This window comes from Colletes gigas, unplaced genomic scaffold (assembly GCF_013123115.1).
Source record: "Colletes gigas isolate AHSC1104 unplaced genomic scaffold, ASM1312311v1 Colletes_gigas_Sc00008, whole genome shotgun sequence".
Classification (NCBI taxonomy): domain Eukaryota; kingdom Metazoa; phylum Arthropoda; class Insecta; order Hymenoptera; family Colletidae; genus Colletes; species Colletes gigas.
Window position 1 is genome coordinate 287,235 of NW_025106637.1, and position 16,251 is coordinate 303,485.

Consider the following 16,251-nt stretch of genomic DNA (forward strand, 5'->3'; position numbering starts at 1 on the left):
GTATTGTTACAATAAAATATTATCTAAACCGGTTAAACATTGTCGGTTGAAATTAAATGGATAACGCTGGAGTTAAAGTAGAGGATGCTTAAAAATTATTTATTAATAACTGCATTGCGTGCGATGCCCGAAGAATGATCCATGATCGATTACCGACTTAACGGTAGAATTTGTTTCGGTCTCCTAATCCCACGATATGCGTTTGATGCACGCCGATTGACGGCTACTTTCCCTGTCGCCTAACAGCGGCATTCGCGTGTCGCAATTCCTCGAATTTCCCAAATGCGATTATGTAAAATCTGGCGAATTCTGACTGGTTCCGCTATGCTGACGCACGTGGTATAAACTGCACGTAACGATTGGAAACTTGTTTGTATATCGAGTCTGATGCTTCTTTGCAACCGAAGCGACGCGACTATATTCGAGACGCGAAATAATGGCGATGTAACCCCTGACCCTACAAGTCTCCTCGGATCTATATGCACTTTGGATAATTTTTAAATATGTCTACTGAAAAATGTCGAAAATATTCGATAGGTTGACTGAAAGGATCAATGAAAATTATCGATCTAATGTAATTAATAAGAGTACAACGTATCAACTACTCAGAGTACATAAAATACCTATAATATATGCGTACGTAATGCCTAACATGTGTGTCGTAATAAATGCTTCATACAGTAATATGTATATGTATATATGAAATTAGATCGTAGCTAATATTACCTACATTAACTTATATGTAACATATACGAAATATAAATAGTAGTTTAATGGGTTAATGACTTCTCAATGTTGTAGTCTTCTCTTAATTGGTGCTTTAAGCGCACAGAAATAAATAAATAAATAAAATCGTTTGGTTATAGATTAATATGTCGGCAGGTATATATACCGGTCAAAATAATTAAAGCGTCAGCTAGTTATGTAATACTTCAAACCCGATATATGGGTTTGACGATCGATCAAAAAATACAACCGCGTTAAATGCAACTTGGTCCCTCGAAGTTTCTAAATATAATTTTCTGTTCGATTAATAGTCGATCGAGCGAGTATTTCTATAAATAACGAAAACGAAACACACGAGTCCCTTTGGAGAAAGTATCGTTTTCGAGAAAAAATTTCTCGTTTCTTGAAACTTGAAACGCTGTTACATACTCACAAATCCTTAATTATTTTAAGCAGATTACGACCGTTGGAAAAAATGTCCGTCAAGATCCAGTTTCGCAGGCAGTCGTTCTCGAGTTCCCGGTTAATTGATCGGAAGATTTTTGTACATCCTGTAAATCATCGCGTCTGCTGTTTTGTCGTTGAGGGCCTTGGTCGCTAGATCATCGGCGAGCATCGCGGCGACCGCCTCCGCGGCCATCAGACCTGCGAACGAGACTCAAAATAAATCGAACGCGGTTTTATTTTTAAAAGATAACGGAAAATCATTGAGAATTCCGCGTCTAGGGCCGAAATAACCCTTTACGTCTATTAACATCTCGGACTCGTCCGTGGAGGAGGCGTATTAAGACGTCGCAGAAAGTGGACACTTTTACTCGATTCGCAACCGTCGATCGATGTCGATATACTCGGTGCGCACGGCTACTTTTACTTTTCTCCTTTGTTTCCTGATTGCGCGGTAAGTATAGTTTGCAAATTGCAATTCGTAACGCATGAAATATTAGCTTCTTCGAATCGAAACGAAACGGTCTCGTCGATAGAATTACGTTCGCGTTGCGAGATAACCTCGACAATTTGATTACAATAGCTTAACGAAACGTAAATTGCCAGAGTTTTACTTTCGATTCGAACGCGAACGCGATAAACTTCTGTCGAATATCTTCGCGTAGCATTCATTTCGAATGAAATCGAAAACTTATTAATTTACTCGAGAATTTCGAAACTCCGCTAATGAGGTTCTTAACGAGTCGAGTGTTCTTCTCCTGTTTGCGTTTATTTGCGTAGCATCGCGTGACGCGTAACGACACGATCGCCGAAAGAAAGTATTTTTCAATCTGTTAGGCTCCCCGGTGCCTTATGTAATTGCGTGTACGCAACATTCCACGCGTGTTCGGTGCGATAGGACATCGGTGCGGTCTCCGGCACAGATTATCCGTAACTTTCGGATTGTTTGACAGCCGCTTTCCTCGATCGAATCCCCCTTTTTCTCTCTTTCCTCTGCCTTTTGCTAATCACGGAAAAATACCAGCAGCGTGACGCAAAGAAAACAGACGATAGAGTTTTACATAATGCTGGGAATTTTTACGAGAAGCTACCAACAGTTACCATCGGATTTGTTATCGCGTTCGGCGCGGTTTCTTGCCAATTAACGTTTAAAAAATACTCACCGTGACCAAGGATCGATTTTACCGGGCCCTCTTCGTCCATTCCCTGGAGATCGACGTTCTGCTCTTTGGACTCCAGCTTGCTCCTGGCTGCTCGCACTATTAAAGTGTCTTGGCCCTTGACGTTCTTCAGTTCGATGGTAAAGGCTCCCACCAATTCAGCTTGAAGCGCGTAAAAAAGGATCGATAAACTTCGCCTCCTAATCGCGACAGAGTTTATTTAGAGTTTAACGAATCGAATAAAAATGTTTCCTTACTAAAGTTTGCGTCTAGTCGTCCATTTCCTCTCACCAATTCCTTTCCGACTTTTCCCGTCAGCTGATAGTCCGACTTGATGCGAAGCAACGGGACGCGTATTTTCATAATAACGTGCATCACGTCGTCCTTAAAAAATAATACAACAGCGCGACGCTATAATGGTACGCCTCTGAAAAAGGCAGACAATAAGAAATAACGCTTACGTCCGTGTGATTTTCATTATGCGCGCGCTTGTGTCTCGTTCCCTGAGCGTTTTTCTCCTCCTCCGAATTTTTCGACTCCATTCCGCCGTAGTGATAAACAAGCTGCATTCCTTGCTCGAAGTATCCTTCGTCCTCCTGATAGTCCTTCGCGTATCTTCTCAAACCTTTCAAGCTCTTCGCCTCTATGGCCGCTTTGACCGCGTCGTTTCTCTTCGTCAACGCCTCTCCTTCCGTACAGTTGTATTTCAGCATCCGTCTGCTATCGAGGAAGTCCTAATCGCATAGTTCAGTTTTAATATCGTGATAGCGCCTACGAGTCTAATTAATCTAATTGCATCGATACCTTCGGGACATCCTTGACCCCATAGACCGCGTCATCCACCATCCTCCCGTTTCCAAAACGTTTCACGGTCCCATTATTGGCCCCATCCGTGTAAACGATGTCCAAGTAACCCGGTTGCTTCTCCAACCTCCTCGAATCGACCTGTTGACCCCTGGCGATGAATCCAGGCTGATCCTGACCCTTCGAAGTCCTTTCGACGTTCTCCGACGCCGCCGTTTGAACGTCCTCGTAACCTCCATCGACCCTTCGGCTACCGAAATTCTCTCTTCTGTAGTTCTGATCGTCCTCGTAGCGTTCCTCGGTCTTCCTACCATCGTAATTCTCTCTTTCGTTCGTTCTCCTGGTTCCTTCGTAACCTCTGAAACGAGGACCTGTCTTGGTTCGTTCGTAGCTCTCCTGCTGATAACTCCTGGAGTTCGAGTCGGAATTGGGATCGTAATAGGGCTGGTAGCTTCTTGAATTCACCTCGTAAGTTCCCACCGGACGATAGTTTCTCGAGTTCGTGCCTGAATTCGCCTCGTAATTCTCCTTCGACTGATAGTTCCTCGCGTTCGACGGCGAGTTCAGGGCGCTCATGGCGTAGATCAGCTGAACGTCCGACGGATACGAGGAACTGTCGCCGATCCGACCGGTTTCTGGTCTCGAGAGAACCCTCGCACCCTCCATGTTGAAACGTCCATAGCTCGAGTTCCGCGACGACTTCTCGTTACGATTTCCGTCCACTTGATCCTTCATTTTCTCGGCTTGGATCTTCATCAGGAACGGATCGTACTGTCTGAGTCTCTCCAAGTGGCTCTCCTGATCGAAGGACGTGGCCCGGAACTTGTTCTCCTGGTTGGTGGCCGATACTATCGCCTCGAAGCTCTCGTTCTGTCCTTTCGGTTCCTTGACCAGCATGTGGAACCTGTACCTGATGGAGTCCAGGTCCCTGAGATCGCTGTAGCTCACGTAACCCGCCTCCAACTCGCTCAGATTCGACTTCAGTCTTCCTCGAGCGATGTAAATACTGTCCAAGGTGGAATCGTTCAGCCCGGTGATCTCTACGTTCTTCAGAATTATTCTGTAGCTGGTGTCGCCTTCGGATTGATCGACCTTGATCACCGGTACGTTCAGCGGGTCCAGTTTGCCCGTCTTCTCGAATCCACCGGACAGAAGTTTCGCCCACAGTTGCTGGGACATCTCCAACAACGAACCTTGACCGTTCGCCAGGGCCACCAGGCACAGGGCCACGATCATACCGACAGTCTTCATTTTTATTATCGCTTGTCCCCTAAAATTTTAACGGACACGACTTTATTTCGATGATCGATCGAAGAACGATCTCCGTTGACTTACTTTTCGAGCGTTAAGGTTTACTCCACGGTATAGATCTCCCAAATGTAGGCTGGTTTGAGCAACAGCAGAAGCACAATGGCGGTCACGATGAAGATCAATAGAAAACAGAACAAAACCGCGCACATTAACACGCGTGGCCGAAGACGAACGATTTGCTGATCCAGAACGTCGATCAGACGAGGATCGATTCGACGGGGTGTTCGATAATCATTGCGAGATCGAAGAGACGCGGAGCTTGTGTTATTCGACGGAGGAAGTTTGCGAACGATGTATCATCGTCGATTGCAAGTGGATGATGCGTTCGACCGAGGTTTTTATACGAGATCGTGGAAGGGCATTGGATCTGGGCCACGGACCCAGTAACTCTCGACACACGTTAACTAGGCGATTCTATCTAGATGGATCGTCGTTTTTTCTTTTTCTAGATCGGCTCGTCGTTCCCTTAAGTCCTGATCGCGACGTGCGACTAATAGGGGGCAAGGTCCTTCCCCGACCTTAAGTGGAGAACTGTCCAAAGCCGCAAACAGTGCGCCATTGGTGTCCGATGTTACGTAATAGCCTGCTCTTAAATGTACATCGCCTCGCAGTATGCCGTATCTTTGCGTTTAATCGGGAAAAATGCTGCAAGGTATTAAACCGATACGCCCCGGGACAAAAAGATAGAAAACATCGTTCATATAGGATAAAGTTTAATAAATTTGTGAATATCGATCCGATAGACTCGAAATTATTCAAAGAAAGAAGATGAAAAATGTTTCGATCGACGAAATAAGTTATTAATAGTTCGATCGCAATGGAAGCGCGCAAAATCTTCCATTACCATAATAATCGGCGATGCGATAAAATCGATGCGCAGCAAATATCAAAACGTCGAATCGCGTGATCCATAAAAGGAAAAGAATGACATTAGAAACGACAATGTCAGCACATTGTCGATCTATGGCACGTCCGCGATCCTGGACGACACGCAACTTCGGGATTATTTCGTGGTCGAACTTCGTCGCGGTAACAATGAGTGTCTACGGATCGTTGACAATATTTTTCATGGCGAGTTGTTTGGCTATCGCTTTGCCTGTTCCAGAAATACGTGAGTATCGCTCTTCGAGAATGTTTACAGATTCTTTATTCGATTGTTAAACATTTAAATCGACTTGTTTGTAGCTTATACAATTTTTAATCTATTACTTTGCACCAATATTTCTTTGCTCATAATTTTGCTATTAATGATTACAAGAAAAATTCCATTCGAGATTCTTGGCGATGTACTTCTAGGGCACACCCGATTGATATAATGTATAGATGTCAGCGTTGCATCTGGAGCACGTGCATTTAATTTGCGATGAATCGGTCGGAAAATCACGCAACACACACTCAAAGTATTTAGGTTCGCTCGATACATCTAGATTATTTTAACCACGAAGAACATTAATACCTAACTGACACGGTCCAACGCTATGCTATGCCTACATTATTTTCGATCAAATTTATGCTCAATAAAATAAAGAGTACTGGGTATAATTTACAGGTAATTCTGCTTGTTTTCAGCCTCGTTTTTGAAGATCTGTCACCGAAGCGACCCAAATCTGAACGACTGTATAAAGGAATCCATCAAATCAGTGAAACCGTATTTGAAAAATGGAATTAAGGCTCTCAGGATCCCAGCCTGCGAGCCGCTTCGATTGGAAGAAATCGAGATCAATCAGTCCTCCGGTCCGATCTACATCCACGCAAAATACAACAATATCTCCATCTTCGGTGTAACTAACGTCGTTCCAAAGGCTATCAAGTACGCTATATAGTGAAATTATTTTTTATTTAGTTTCTAGTTTCCTGGTATCTGACTGTGTGTATTAACGTTTTCCCCGCATCAAAGAATTACCCCATCAACAAATAAATATATAAATAATCGGTATACTTTGCTTATCGAAAAAATGCTGAAAACAGTTACCAAATTTTGTTTCGTCAGGCTCGACCTAGACAAGGACCGCATGAGGCTGAAATTCTACGTCCCATGGTTGGAGATGATCGCGAATTACCATCTGAAGGGCAAGATAATGATGCTGCCCATCGCCGGGAGCGGCACGGGACGCGGAAATTTCACGGACATCGAAATAGTCAGCACTTTGCAACTGGAACGTTACCAGAACCAGGAAACCGGGAAAATTCATCAGCGAGTGAGCGACATTTACCTAGACTTTGAGATAGGCCACGCCACCTTGGAACTGGACAATCTGTTCGACGGCGACGACATGCTCTCCGCGGCTATGAATCTTTTTCTAAACGACAACTGGAGGACCATCGTCGCGGAGATTAGGCCTGCCCTCGAAAAGACCATCGGCGACCTTATCAAAGACTTCATCGACAAGATTTTCTCCGCGTTTCCGGAAGACATGTTGCTGCCACCCTGAAACGACATTCCTTTTTTAAAACTCTCGCTTTAATGTAATTTATTTATCAGTTTCACCACATACATGTAACTTATTAAGAAGATAATTTTTTATAATACTTTACTAACCGAGGAGGACCCAAAGTATTATAGAATTGTTTCTTAAGAAACCTGATTTATTGTTAAAATTACAGAGATTTTTAATTAACAAATTTCAAAGCATAAATTTATACTTACGTTGTTCGCGCGTGGTCTTCTTCTGGTAGCTTCTGCTGGTTTTCAGAGTCAAGTTCACAGACTGTAAGAAAACAATTAGAATCTATCGTTAAAACTGTAGAGATTTTTAATTAAAAATTTCAAAGTATAAATTTATTCTTACACTGACTCTAATTCCGGTAACGAGGAGTTTAAATTTCAAATTGAAAAACTAATTAATTTGATTGGAAAGTATTAAATTGGATTACCGCGGGCGAAGATTGAAATCGGCGAACAAATGATTCTATTATCGCGATTCAGAAAACAGGAAGAGCCACGATGCTCTGTAAATAATTTAATACTACGTAAGAAACACTGCTTCTATCCTCGCGTTTGCCTAACACCGTGAACGACAACGTGCTACTCGAGGTCACTTTGTTCCGAGAAACAAACTTGTTGCTACGCACAATCACTGAATCTACCGGCCGCATTACGCGCGGCCAACAAATTTCCTGAAAAGAAAGGGACAGGAGATAAGAAACACAACAAGCACATCTGTGCTTAGCCTACTGGTTTTCCTTTTTCATCTCCTTGCTAGAGGTCGTCAACAGAAACACTGCTTTGCTTAATACATAGTTTGCCACGTAAAAGTTCAATGCCGGAAAGGCGAAGCAATTCAATCGCGATCAAAATACAGTTAAATATAAACTATATTCCAATACATCGTTGATATCTACCGACGCCATTTCCGTATGCTTCGATGTATAGATAAAAAAGATTGTTAACGATTTATATATTTTATCTTAATAATGACCGATTAGAAAATTATGATCATGCTTGCAACGAACGAGTTAATAAATAAATATTAATATACACGTTCGTTTTTGTTACAATAGTTTAAACGTTACCAATGCATATTCCCTCCAAAATTTCTCGACTCGTCTGCCATCTGTTGTGGTGTCGTTTTCGCGCCAATAAAACTTTCCATGGCGTCGAATTTCGATCAGGGACTGGAACAGAGATAAAATACAAATTAAATGATAATTAAACAGTAATTGATAATAAGGAAGTATCGACAGGGTAGAATTACACACCTCGGTTGCGAAACGCCGACACGTCTCGACACGTCTTGCTAGGTTAATTTTCTAAGTAGGAATGGCCCTTCGGCTGTGCTCGGTAATGCTCGCGAATTAGGTGGCGGGGTGAGGGAAGGGCCGATGTCTCGAGAAGCTTGTATTACAAACCCGAGGGATACCTCAGGTAGAAACCGTGGATACAAAACAAATAAACGAAACTTACGAGATCAGCGTAAATACCTTGACTTTGGAATCATGTTGATGGATGGCGATGTCATGTACAAATTAAATACAACCCACACTTTTGTCGATTTACAGTAGCAGACGACAAGATTTTTGAATTTGTTAACATTATTCACTTGGATGATTACATGGATATTATTTACAACTTTAACTGGTCAAAGAATCGCGAATAATTCGTACTTCTCGACTCATATGCATTTACACACAACTAGTCTGCCTATCACACTAATTCAATGAGTTTCTCAACTGACCGCCATCCATGGGAAGAGGACGCTAAAATCACCTCTGAATTTTTAGGTCGGTATGGCAGTCAGATTGGGCCACGAAGGTCGGTAAGGTGTAAGATCTACTCGTATAATTCATTCAACGATTTCTAATTTCTAATTAGTTCGCGTTTATAAATAAAATTTACCATCGACTTCAATTTGTTTTGTATTACAATGTAATTACGCTTCTGCTATATTATGTTTCTTTACGGTTTGTTATATAATAATTGGAACTGATTATTCCGTTACGCAAGAATAGATTTAATCACTGTAGCCGTCTACTTAACTATGAAGAAGATTGATTCAATTGTGTCGCTGCTTCCTGAAAATTTGTTTAGTTTTTTCTATTTATGTTCAATCGTTTATAACTCAAGGAAACAGTACATCGACGTTTAAATAAAATATCAAAGACCTAATAGAAATTTACGACTTTCACGTAAAGAGCTTGTTACGCGTCCGAATAAATTGAAACGTCACACAGTGCGTAATATAAAATTTGTATTAAATGGCCCGTGTACCACTTTTCACCGGTCTTCTAGACTGTAAATTGTGCGAGTTAGAAAGTCATACAAATTAGGAGAATAAATGTACGCGAGTAAAAGATGTCTCGATGTCGACAGAACATGGCTAGGAACAAATTGGGCAAGAGAGCGACGCGGTCTTTCAGAATTTCTCCAAACGGTGTAAAACGCTTAAAAATTTCAAGGTGTTCAAATAACAGGCGCGGTTCAAAACTGAAACAACGTTCCGCGAGACATTTGCTCGGGGACCACCCACTTTTTATCGCTCGAAAGGGAAACAAACTGAGAAAACGTCACACGAAGACGTCCCATCGAGTTCTTCGGCACACCTAAATTAATTAAACGATGATTATGTGTAAATTGAGGACAAACGAACAATGAAAATATTGTGTGCAAATTTATGCACAGACTAAGTCTATCAAACATTCGGATCGTTTCCCTATTTTGAGTATCACGAGCGTCTTCTAAAATAACAGGTTAAATAATTAAGAAAATTGGAAGACAAAATCACAAACGTTTGGACATTTCCAAAAATTCAATGAAATTTTTGTTCCAAAGTTTCGAAGAAACAGGATTATATGTATATTAGTCGTATACGATCTTTATCTTGAAATTCCTTTAATAGTAATAGTGAACGGGGTGTTAGAAACTTCTCTATCGTTCTTAAAAGAGTCTTGCAAAATGCACCTTTCTTCACTATTCATTTCCGAGTAATTTGTTACGTATTCCGGGCACGTCTTCTATCAAGGACCAACTCAAAAAGACAATGACGCCATTACGCATTCATAGCCAACTAAGCAACGAACAGAATATCACGACTTGGTATATTAATATCATCTAAAGTGTTATCGTTTAGCTCCAAGTTCAGAACGAGCTATTAATAAATGAATACTAAGGTGTAAATCTTTTCTAGCTAAATTTAAATAAATAAATACTACCCGGGGGTTGTTCGGGTCACTTGATTAAAACTACAAACTCGTAAATGCGACCAGGTCCTACCGAAAAATAAAAATGTTCAATACCGATTGAGACAAATCGATTCGAAAGTTTGTAAAAGCGACAATTGCTTCGAATTATACTCGCGTATTAATCGTTTCTAATTCTGTACTCCAGGAACTGTTTTCGTGAAAATTATAATTGCTATAATCATGAATATCGTAGGTATAATTAGACCAGTACACAATTAAAATTTCGAGAATTAAAACGATGATCTCGCAAGATGATTTCTCCATAACTCACAGGTAGATTTAACGTTATTAAAATACTTTTGATGAATCGCTTGAACGACGTAGCGTTCGCGCAATGATCCAGCATGGCGTTGCACAAAATTCACTGTAGATTTCGTGGTGTGTGTGCACCACATTTTCTGAGCATCGCTATTATCTTTCATCATGTTTTCTATCGCGCAATCGACAAACTCTGGTCTGATTTAAATGCCCCTTAATAAACTACGTTAAAACTTCTATATTCATCGTTTTTTTAAACTGTTATCTGTAATCGTCCCTCGAATTACAGCCTAGCCGTGTACAGAAGAGAAGAATCATTTGATACGATATTTCAGAAAAGAAACAAAAGGTTTGGAATATTTTTCGTAAATCGATTCGTGGGAGGCACGAACCGTAAAGCCGTGGCTTGTCCAAGTGCGAACTTGGTCCGCGGGAATAGAAAGAGGTAAACTCCTGTCTGCTTTTAAAGCCGAGCACAAGCCGCCACCAGAGAAGGGGAACGCTCGCATATAAGACAGAATATGAACGCGGCCCGTGTTTAGTTTACGACAGTCAATCCACCTAGCCGTCACCTTTATCACCGGGCCAGATCAATCACTTCCGTTTTTTGGTGCTTCGGATGCTATCGCTATCTGATCATGTAACAAACACACCTCGGACCTAAATCGAACGTAGGGGAATTTAAACAAACGAGTTTCGAACGGTGAACTTTTAGAGAAATTTGGAGATCCAGCGTGCGTAAGCGAATTTCGTCGTCAAGGTCCAAGGACAATAGACAGTTAAGATCAGATTTTGCAGGATTCAGATCCACCGAAGGAACCGAACGAGGATTCTCGGATATCGAAGGACCAGTATCGATCAAACCTCGGGGATGAAGTCCTCAAGGATGCTCGGAGGACGAAGACTGGCTTGCACGGTGCTGACGCTCTTCTTCCTCGAGCTGGTGTTCTGCCAGGAGCAAACCGAACCTGGACTCGACGAGCCGGACTTTGAGATTCGTAAGCTTCCTTCTTTAGATCCTAGCGAGCACGTGCTTTTCAGTCCTTCGCTGTCAACGACCACGCGAACTCCGCAGTATCCGCATCGCGTAAACTTCTCATTTAGAAAGTGAAAGTCGACGATTACTGAAAATTCGGTGGTTAGTGACTTTTCCAAACTTGGATAGATGTTCTTGTTGGCAAAGTGAAATTCATCCGTCACTGATACTTGGTTCCGAAACTCTTCGAAGTAGTTTGAAAAGTGTCTTCGATCCTTCGATCAACAAGTCAGTCTAGGATCTATTTGTCGAGGATCTTCTAATCTTCCGAACGCTGAAAGTAGTAATTTGAAAAGTGAAATTGAGAGATAGTGACCTTGGCGACTGACTCGATTATCCGATTGCTTTCGACGATTCCGAAGGATTTCCAGGTACCTTGACCATCGAGACGGGTTCAAAAAGTGGGTTTCCTCGAGTTTAGACCGGGCACCGGTTTCTCCACGGTCTCTCGATCGAGTCCTTTGCTAGGGACGATGCTCGAAGGACCACCAGCCGGGCGATCGTTTATAGCACGGAAAGTGAAATTCGTCGATCGCTTGAAATTGGGTAGTATCGACGATTGGAGTTCCAAGCCGGCGTAGATTGTGCAACCACTCTCCTCATTGGTAGGAGAGAAGAACGGAACCGAGTTTTCGCTGGGCTGGATCACGAGATCGAGTGGCTGGATTTCCTCGATCCGACGCGTGTTCTCCTTGGGTGCTTTTTCCCCGCGATGCGTTTCGTTTAATACGGTGGCTGCCACGTAACAGGTGTACAATGAAGGTGGTGCCCGACGAGTAATAATTATTCCTCGTATTTTCCTTTTACGATCATTGAGCGTATCTGCCTTTCTCTTTCCGCCGCGGAGGGTAATTGCGAGGAACGATTATGTCGCGGAAGCGTATTGTGTTAACCGCGTTTTTCTTCCTCCGTCGTTTAGGCTCGTTTCCCCTCCCGGGGGTAACTCCTCCACTGGATGGAGATTTTAAACAACCAATGCATCGTAAACAATCGTTTACTCGTATATTTTTTTTGTTTCAATTCCTGAAAATCCCCCGAGAGGTGACCCAGTTTCTGACTCAAAAACAGGATCTATTGCGATCCTCCGGGAAACGACGCCCAGGGCCCCTGTTCTCGCAACAAAAGCGAACGGTTAGGATTCCGAGATCGTACGCAGAATGGTCGTTCGGGGCTGGTTAGGTTAAACGCCGGCCCAGACGCGAACTATTATGCGAGGCTGCGCTGGTCACCGTTCAAACATAATGGTACCGGGCATGGCGTAACGACTCTCGATGGCGTGGCGAAGGTTATGTCAGAGATTGCATAACAGCCGAGGATCGGCAGCAATCGGTCGGAGAAAGTACCGGGCTCGAGCCGGTCTTACGACGACGTATCCTCGTCGCACGGACGACGCTCCTCTTGGTCGGATCGGATCCCAAACGTTTCCAGTGAAAGCGCAAACGTAATTCCTGCCGGGTGCATCAGTCGGTCCAGATTCCTATGCTCTCGCCTTATCAACACGCTGCCCGTTCTTATCGATCAGGCGTATCGTTATGCGATTGATCCTCGTCGCCGGATATGGGCTCCTTTTCTACCAACAAATACTAGCCGCTCCGAACGGATGCATCTTTCTCGCGTGTTCTTCGATTCCAATAATTAAATTTCGCCCCCATCGATCCTGATATTTTCCTCGAGTCCGAGGCTCGGTCGAGTTATTAATCCGACAGGATATGAATATTACGGAGCACGATTTTCCAATCATCGTCATGCCGGTAACATACAAAGCAGAACAGGCGTCGTTCGAATATAAAAAATAATACCTATAGATAGGACACACTAACGTTTATAAATTTAAACTTTAAATTTTTTGCCGTTTGTTATGATAGTTCCGCGCAACATATTTAATCGGTTACGCGCAAATTCGCTTGAACGTGCACGCTCAATTTCACCTTGCTTAACGATTCGTAACACCTCCTTCCTACCGTGCACATGACACTACGCGCATCGAATATTTCTGTCGATCTCAGTACACTTCTGCTTCTCCGTACGTAAAATACTACTATAGTACGTACGAAATCTCAAACTCGTGATGTTCAAATATAGTTTATCAAAGAATATAGCACACTGTAGCACGAACGTGAAATCCACGCATTCTCGAGGCCTAAGTAAGTAGAGTACCCAGAAAGAAAGTAGCGAAAACTGTGTCTCGTAAATTTTTCCGACTGATGTAACGATGTCATAATCATCGTGATTGGTTCTCGCCGGAAGATTCAAAGAATTCGACGGAAGAAATGCAGTTTCTATTTTAAAGGGAATAAATCATGTTACATTTGCTGCAACTATATTGGAACAGTTCGGTTAGCGGGCACGAGAAAAAGTTCTGAGAGAGAAAGTAGTTTCTGTTTGAAATTTATTATTTCAGAGCGACGTTGACGTTAGAATGCAGTTAGTGGAAGCAACGGTATGACGTTACAAGCATTATTTGTTCGCTCGTTGATACGTAAAGGGAGATTTTATAGGTTTTCAGGTTTTCACCGAAACGCGGGAGTATCTGGAATGTTCTAAAAAATTTGTTTTTCGCGTGTCAAGGATTCGTGTGTCGAGTGAAATTGTATGTCAATGACCAGTCGATTGCAAGTCAAACGGTGCTTAGCATTTTTATTACAGAGGGAAGCTCAAAACGTCCTCGATGGCAACGTGAATACTAAAAAGTGTCAAAGTTTCGCGAATTGTGAACATAGATATTTCATAATTCGATGCCCGAAATTATATTCGAATTCACAACATTCCGAAAACAACGGTTGCGACCGAATACATTAGAAAACATTCGTCAAAGCTACATACATAACATCCAAGAGCTATATAATTATTTAACGATTAACTAACTGCAAACGCTGACACGGAAAGCCGGGAGTCTCGAAAAATTAGATTAATTTTCCGAAGACATCGGAAGTGAGAGTGGTTGCATAAAGGTACCGGAAGTAGGAAGACGTTGTAATTCGTTGGAAAACGAAATTACGATTGCGTGACTCCACGTGGACTTAAAATTTCACGGATCCGTTAACCGTGTTACGTTAAACGCGATCAAAATTTATAAACGTGTTTCTTGAAAACGCTCTATTTTCCACAGCCGAGTACATATTGCAGTGCAACAGGTCGGACCCCAAAGTGGAGACATGTTTCCAGAAGACACTGAACCATCTTCAACCATATTTATTGAAAGGTAAATACGTATACATATACCCCTTGGAGATACTTTCTATTTGTCTAACACTATACCGTTTCAGGTATTTCCGAATTGGACTTGCCTCCGATCGAGCCACTGATCATTCCGGAACTCGGAATGGAAAACGGGCAAGGGGCAGTGCGCATCAGGGCTCTGTTCTCCAATATCACCGTGATAGGGGCAGGGAATTATACGATCACCAAGACGCGGCTCGATCTACCTTCGTACAGGCTCGATCTTCACCTGTCGTTTCCAAAGATCGAACTTCAGGGCCATTACGAGGTAATAGGGAACGTGCTTCTCTTCCCTATCCAGAGCCACGGTGACTTCTGGGCACTTTTCGGTGAGTCCAGGACTCTTTGGATACGGTACGACTAACGCTGATCGAAGGAACAAATTTAGTAAAATGAGGGAGTTTGATCGCAGGTGACGTGCTGGCGATCGCGCGTGTTCAGGGCGCCGAGGAGATCAGGGACGGTGTTCGTTACTTGAAAGTAGCGCGAATGCTGGTGGATTTCAGCTTGGGCCGTGCCCGATTCCGTGTGGTCGATCAGCTGAACGGCGACAACGTGATCGGACAGGCCATGAATCAATTTCTGAATCAGAACGCGAAGGAGATCATCGAGGAAATGCGACCGGCCGCCAGCGCCAGCATCGCCAAACACTTCAAGGACTTTCTCGGCAAGGCATTGAGCAAGGTGCCGCTCAAAGTGTGGCTCCGCGACACGTAGCTCCCCGAACACGAAGAAATCTTCGCCACTTTCGACCATTTCGCGCCATCTCTTGCAAACGAAACGCGCTCCAACGATCGAAAAGTGATCGCGTCGGGTCCAAGGACGATCGCGAGTTGCTCGAGTATTCTGATGGACTGAGGACGAACAAATTTCCGAATTTCTGTGTGCTTTTCAGCCCGTCGTTCGTCGGCCCTTAGAAAAGTCAGGGTACTTGCGCGTGCTTTAGCTAAAGATTAATAAATAACATTAGAAAAATCAACGACACTGTCATTATCGCTACCACGGTAGAACCTCGATCGCGTCGACTGTTTAAACGGACCACCGTTCGGACGATCGAGTCTCCGAACAATAAAATGATTATTGTAAAACTTAACGATGTTTCTACCAATGGTGTCGAAAGACATTTGAACTTTCTACGATTACTATCCGGTTAAACCCATGCTTGAACGATCGAGTACTCGATCGAATAACGATAGAGTTGTCGGCGTTCTACCGTGTACTTTGTACTGCTTTCCAAAATGAAGTACCGCGTAGTAAATTCGTCGTTAATTTTAACGAGCAGTGATCTCTCGCTTATTTTTTCGTTATTGATAACGTGTTAAAAAACAAATAATTGCATCGCATCTTCGAATTATTACTGTCAATTGTTTCGTTTGGACCGATGGAAATGTTTTGCTTCTATTGCGTTCCACGACCGGGCATAGAAATTAGTCGGTTGATTAAATTATTCGATAAGAGAAATACAGATTGTCACCGTATAATTTTTTGGATGTTCGTTGAAATGTCTGATAATCAAAAGGTTGGGGAACCACTGTCCTGCGTGCATATACCATTCGACGCTTTGTAAATATTATCTAGAATCGTTCCCTTAGAATGTGTCACGTCATTGTAAAT

The 16,251-nt window shown here is 42.8% G+C and overlaps 3 protein-coding genes and 1 long non-coding RNA gene across 4 annotated transcripts; 2 read left to right on the top strand and 2 right to left on the bottom strand.

The window, feature by feature from the left end:
- Nucleotides 1-603: 603 nt before the first annotated feature.
- Nucleotides 604-5,126, bottom strand: LOC122396831. The gene is made up of 6 exons (XM_043395535.1): nucleotides 4,470-5,126; nucleotides 3,135-4,404; nucleotides 2,792-3,064; nucleotides 2,588-2,714; nucleotides 2,334-2,492; nucleotides 604-1,371 (listed from the first exon to the last, which is right to left on the bottom strand). Exons 2-6 carry the CDS (start codon nucleotides 4,383-4,385, stop codon nucleotides 1,250-1,252), a joined length of 1,932 nt encoding a protein of 643 aa, XP_043251470.1. The 5' UTR covers nucleotides 4,386-4,404; nucleotides 4,470-5,126; the 3' UTR covers nucleotides 604-1,249.
- Nucleotides 5,127-5,429: 303 nt separating this feature from the next.
- LOC122396835 (protein takeout-like) lies at nucleotides 5,430-7,002 on the top strand. Its single transcript, XM_043395538.1, has 3 exons — nucleotides 5,430-5,556; nucleotides 6,015-6,255; nucleotides 6,436-7,002. Exons 1-3 carry the CDS (start codon nucleotides 5,481-5,483, stop codon nucleotides 6,875-6,877), a joined length of 759 nt encoding a protein of 252 aa, XP_043251473.1. The 5' UTR covers nucleotides 5,430-5,480; the 3' UTR covers nucleotides 6,878-7,002.
- On the bottom strand, nucleotides 6,986-8,538 carry LOC122396842. Its single transcript, XR_006259067.1, has 3 exons — nucleotides 8,145-8,538; nucleotides 7,959-8,060; nucleotides 6,986-7,153 (listed from the first exon to the last, which is right to left on the bottom strand). It is a non-coding gene; the product is annotated as an uncharacterized LOC122396842 (long non-coding RNA).
- A 1,958-nt stretch (nucleotides 8,539-10,496) lies between these two features.
- LOC122396833 lies at nucleotides 10,497-15,617 on the top strand. The gene is made up of 4 exons (XM_043395537.1): nucleotides 10,497-11,380; nucleotides 14,528-14,620; nucleotides 14,685-14,966; nucleotides 15,050-15,617. Exons 1-4 carry the CDS (start codon nucleotides 11,254-11,256, stop codon nucleotides 15,352-15,354), a joined length of 807 nt encoding a protein of 268 aa, XP_043251472.1. The 5' UTR covers nucleotides 10,497-11,253; the 3' UTR covers nucleotides 15,355-15,617.
- The last annotated feature ends 634 nt before the right edge of the window (nucleotides 15,618-16,251 follow it).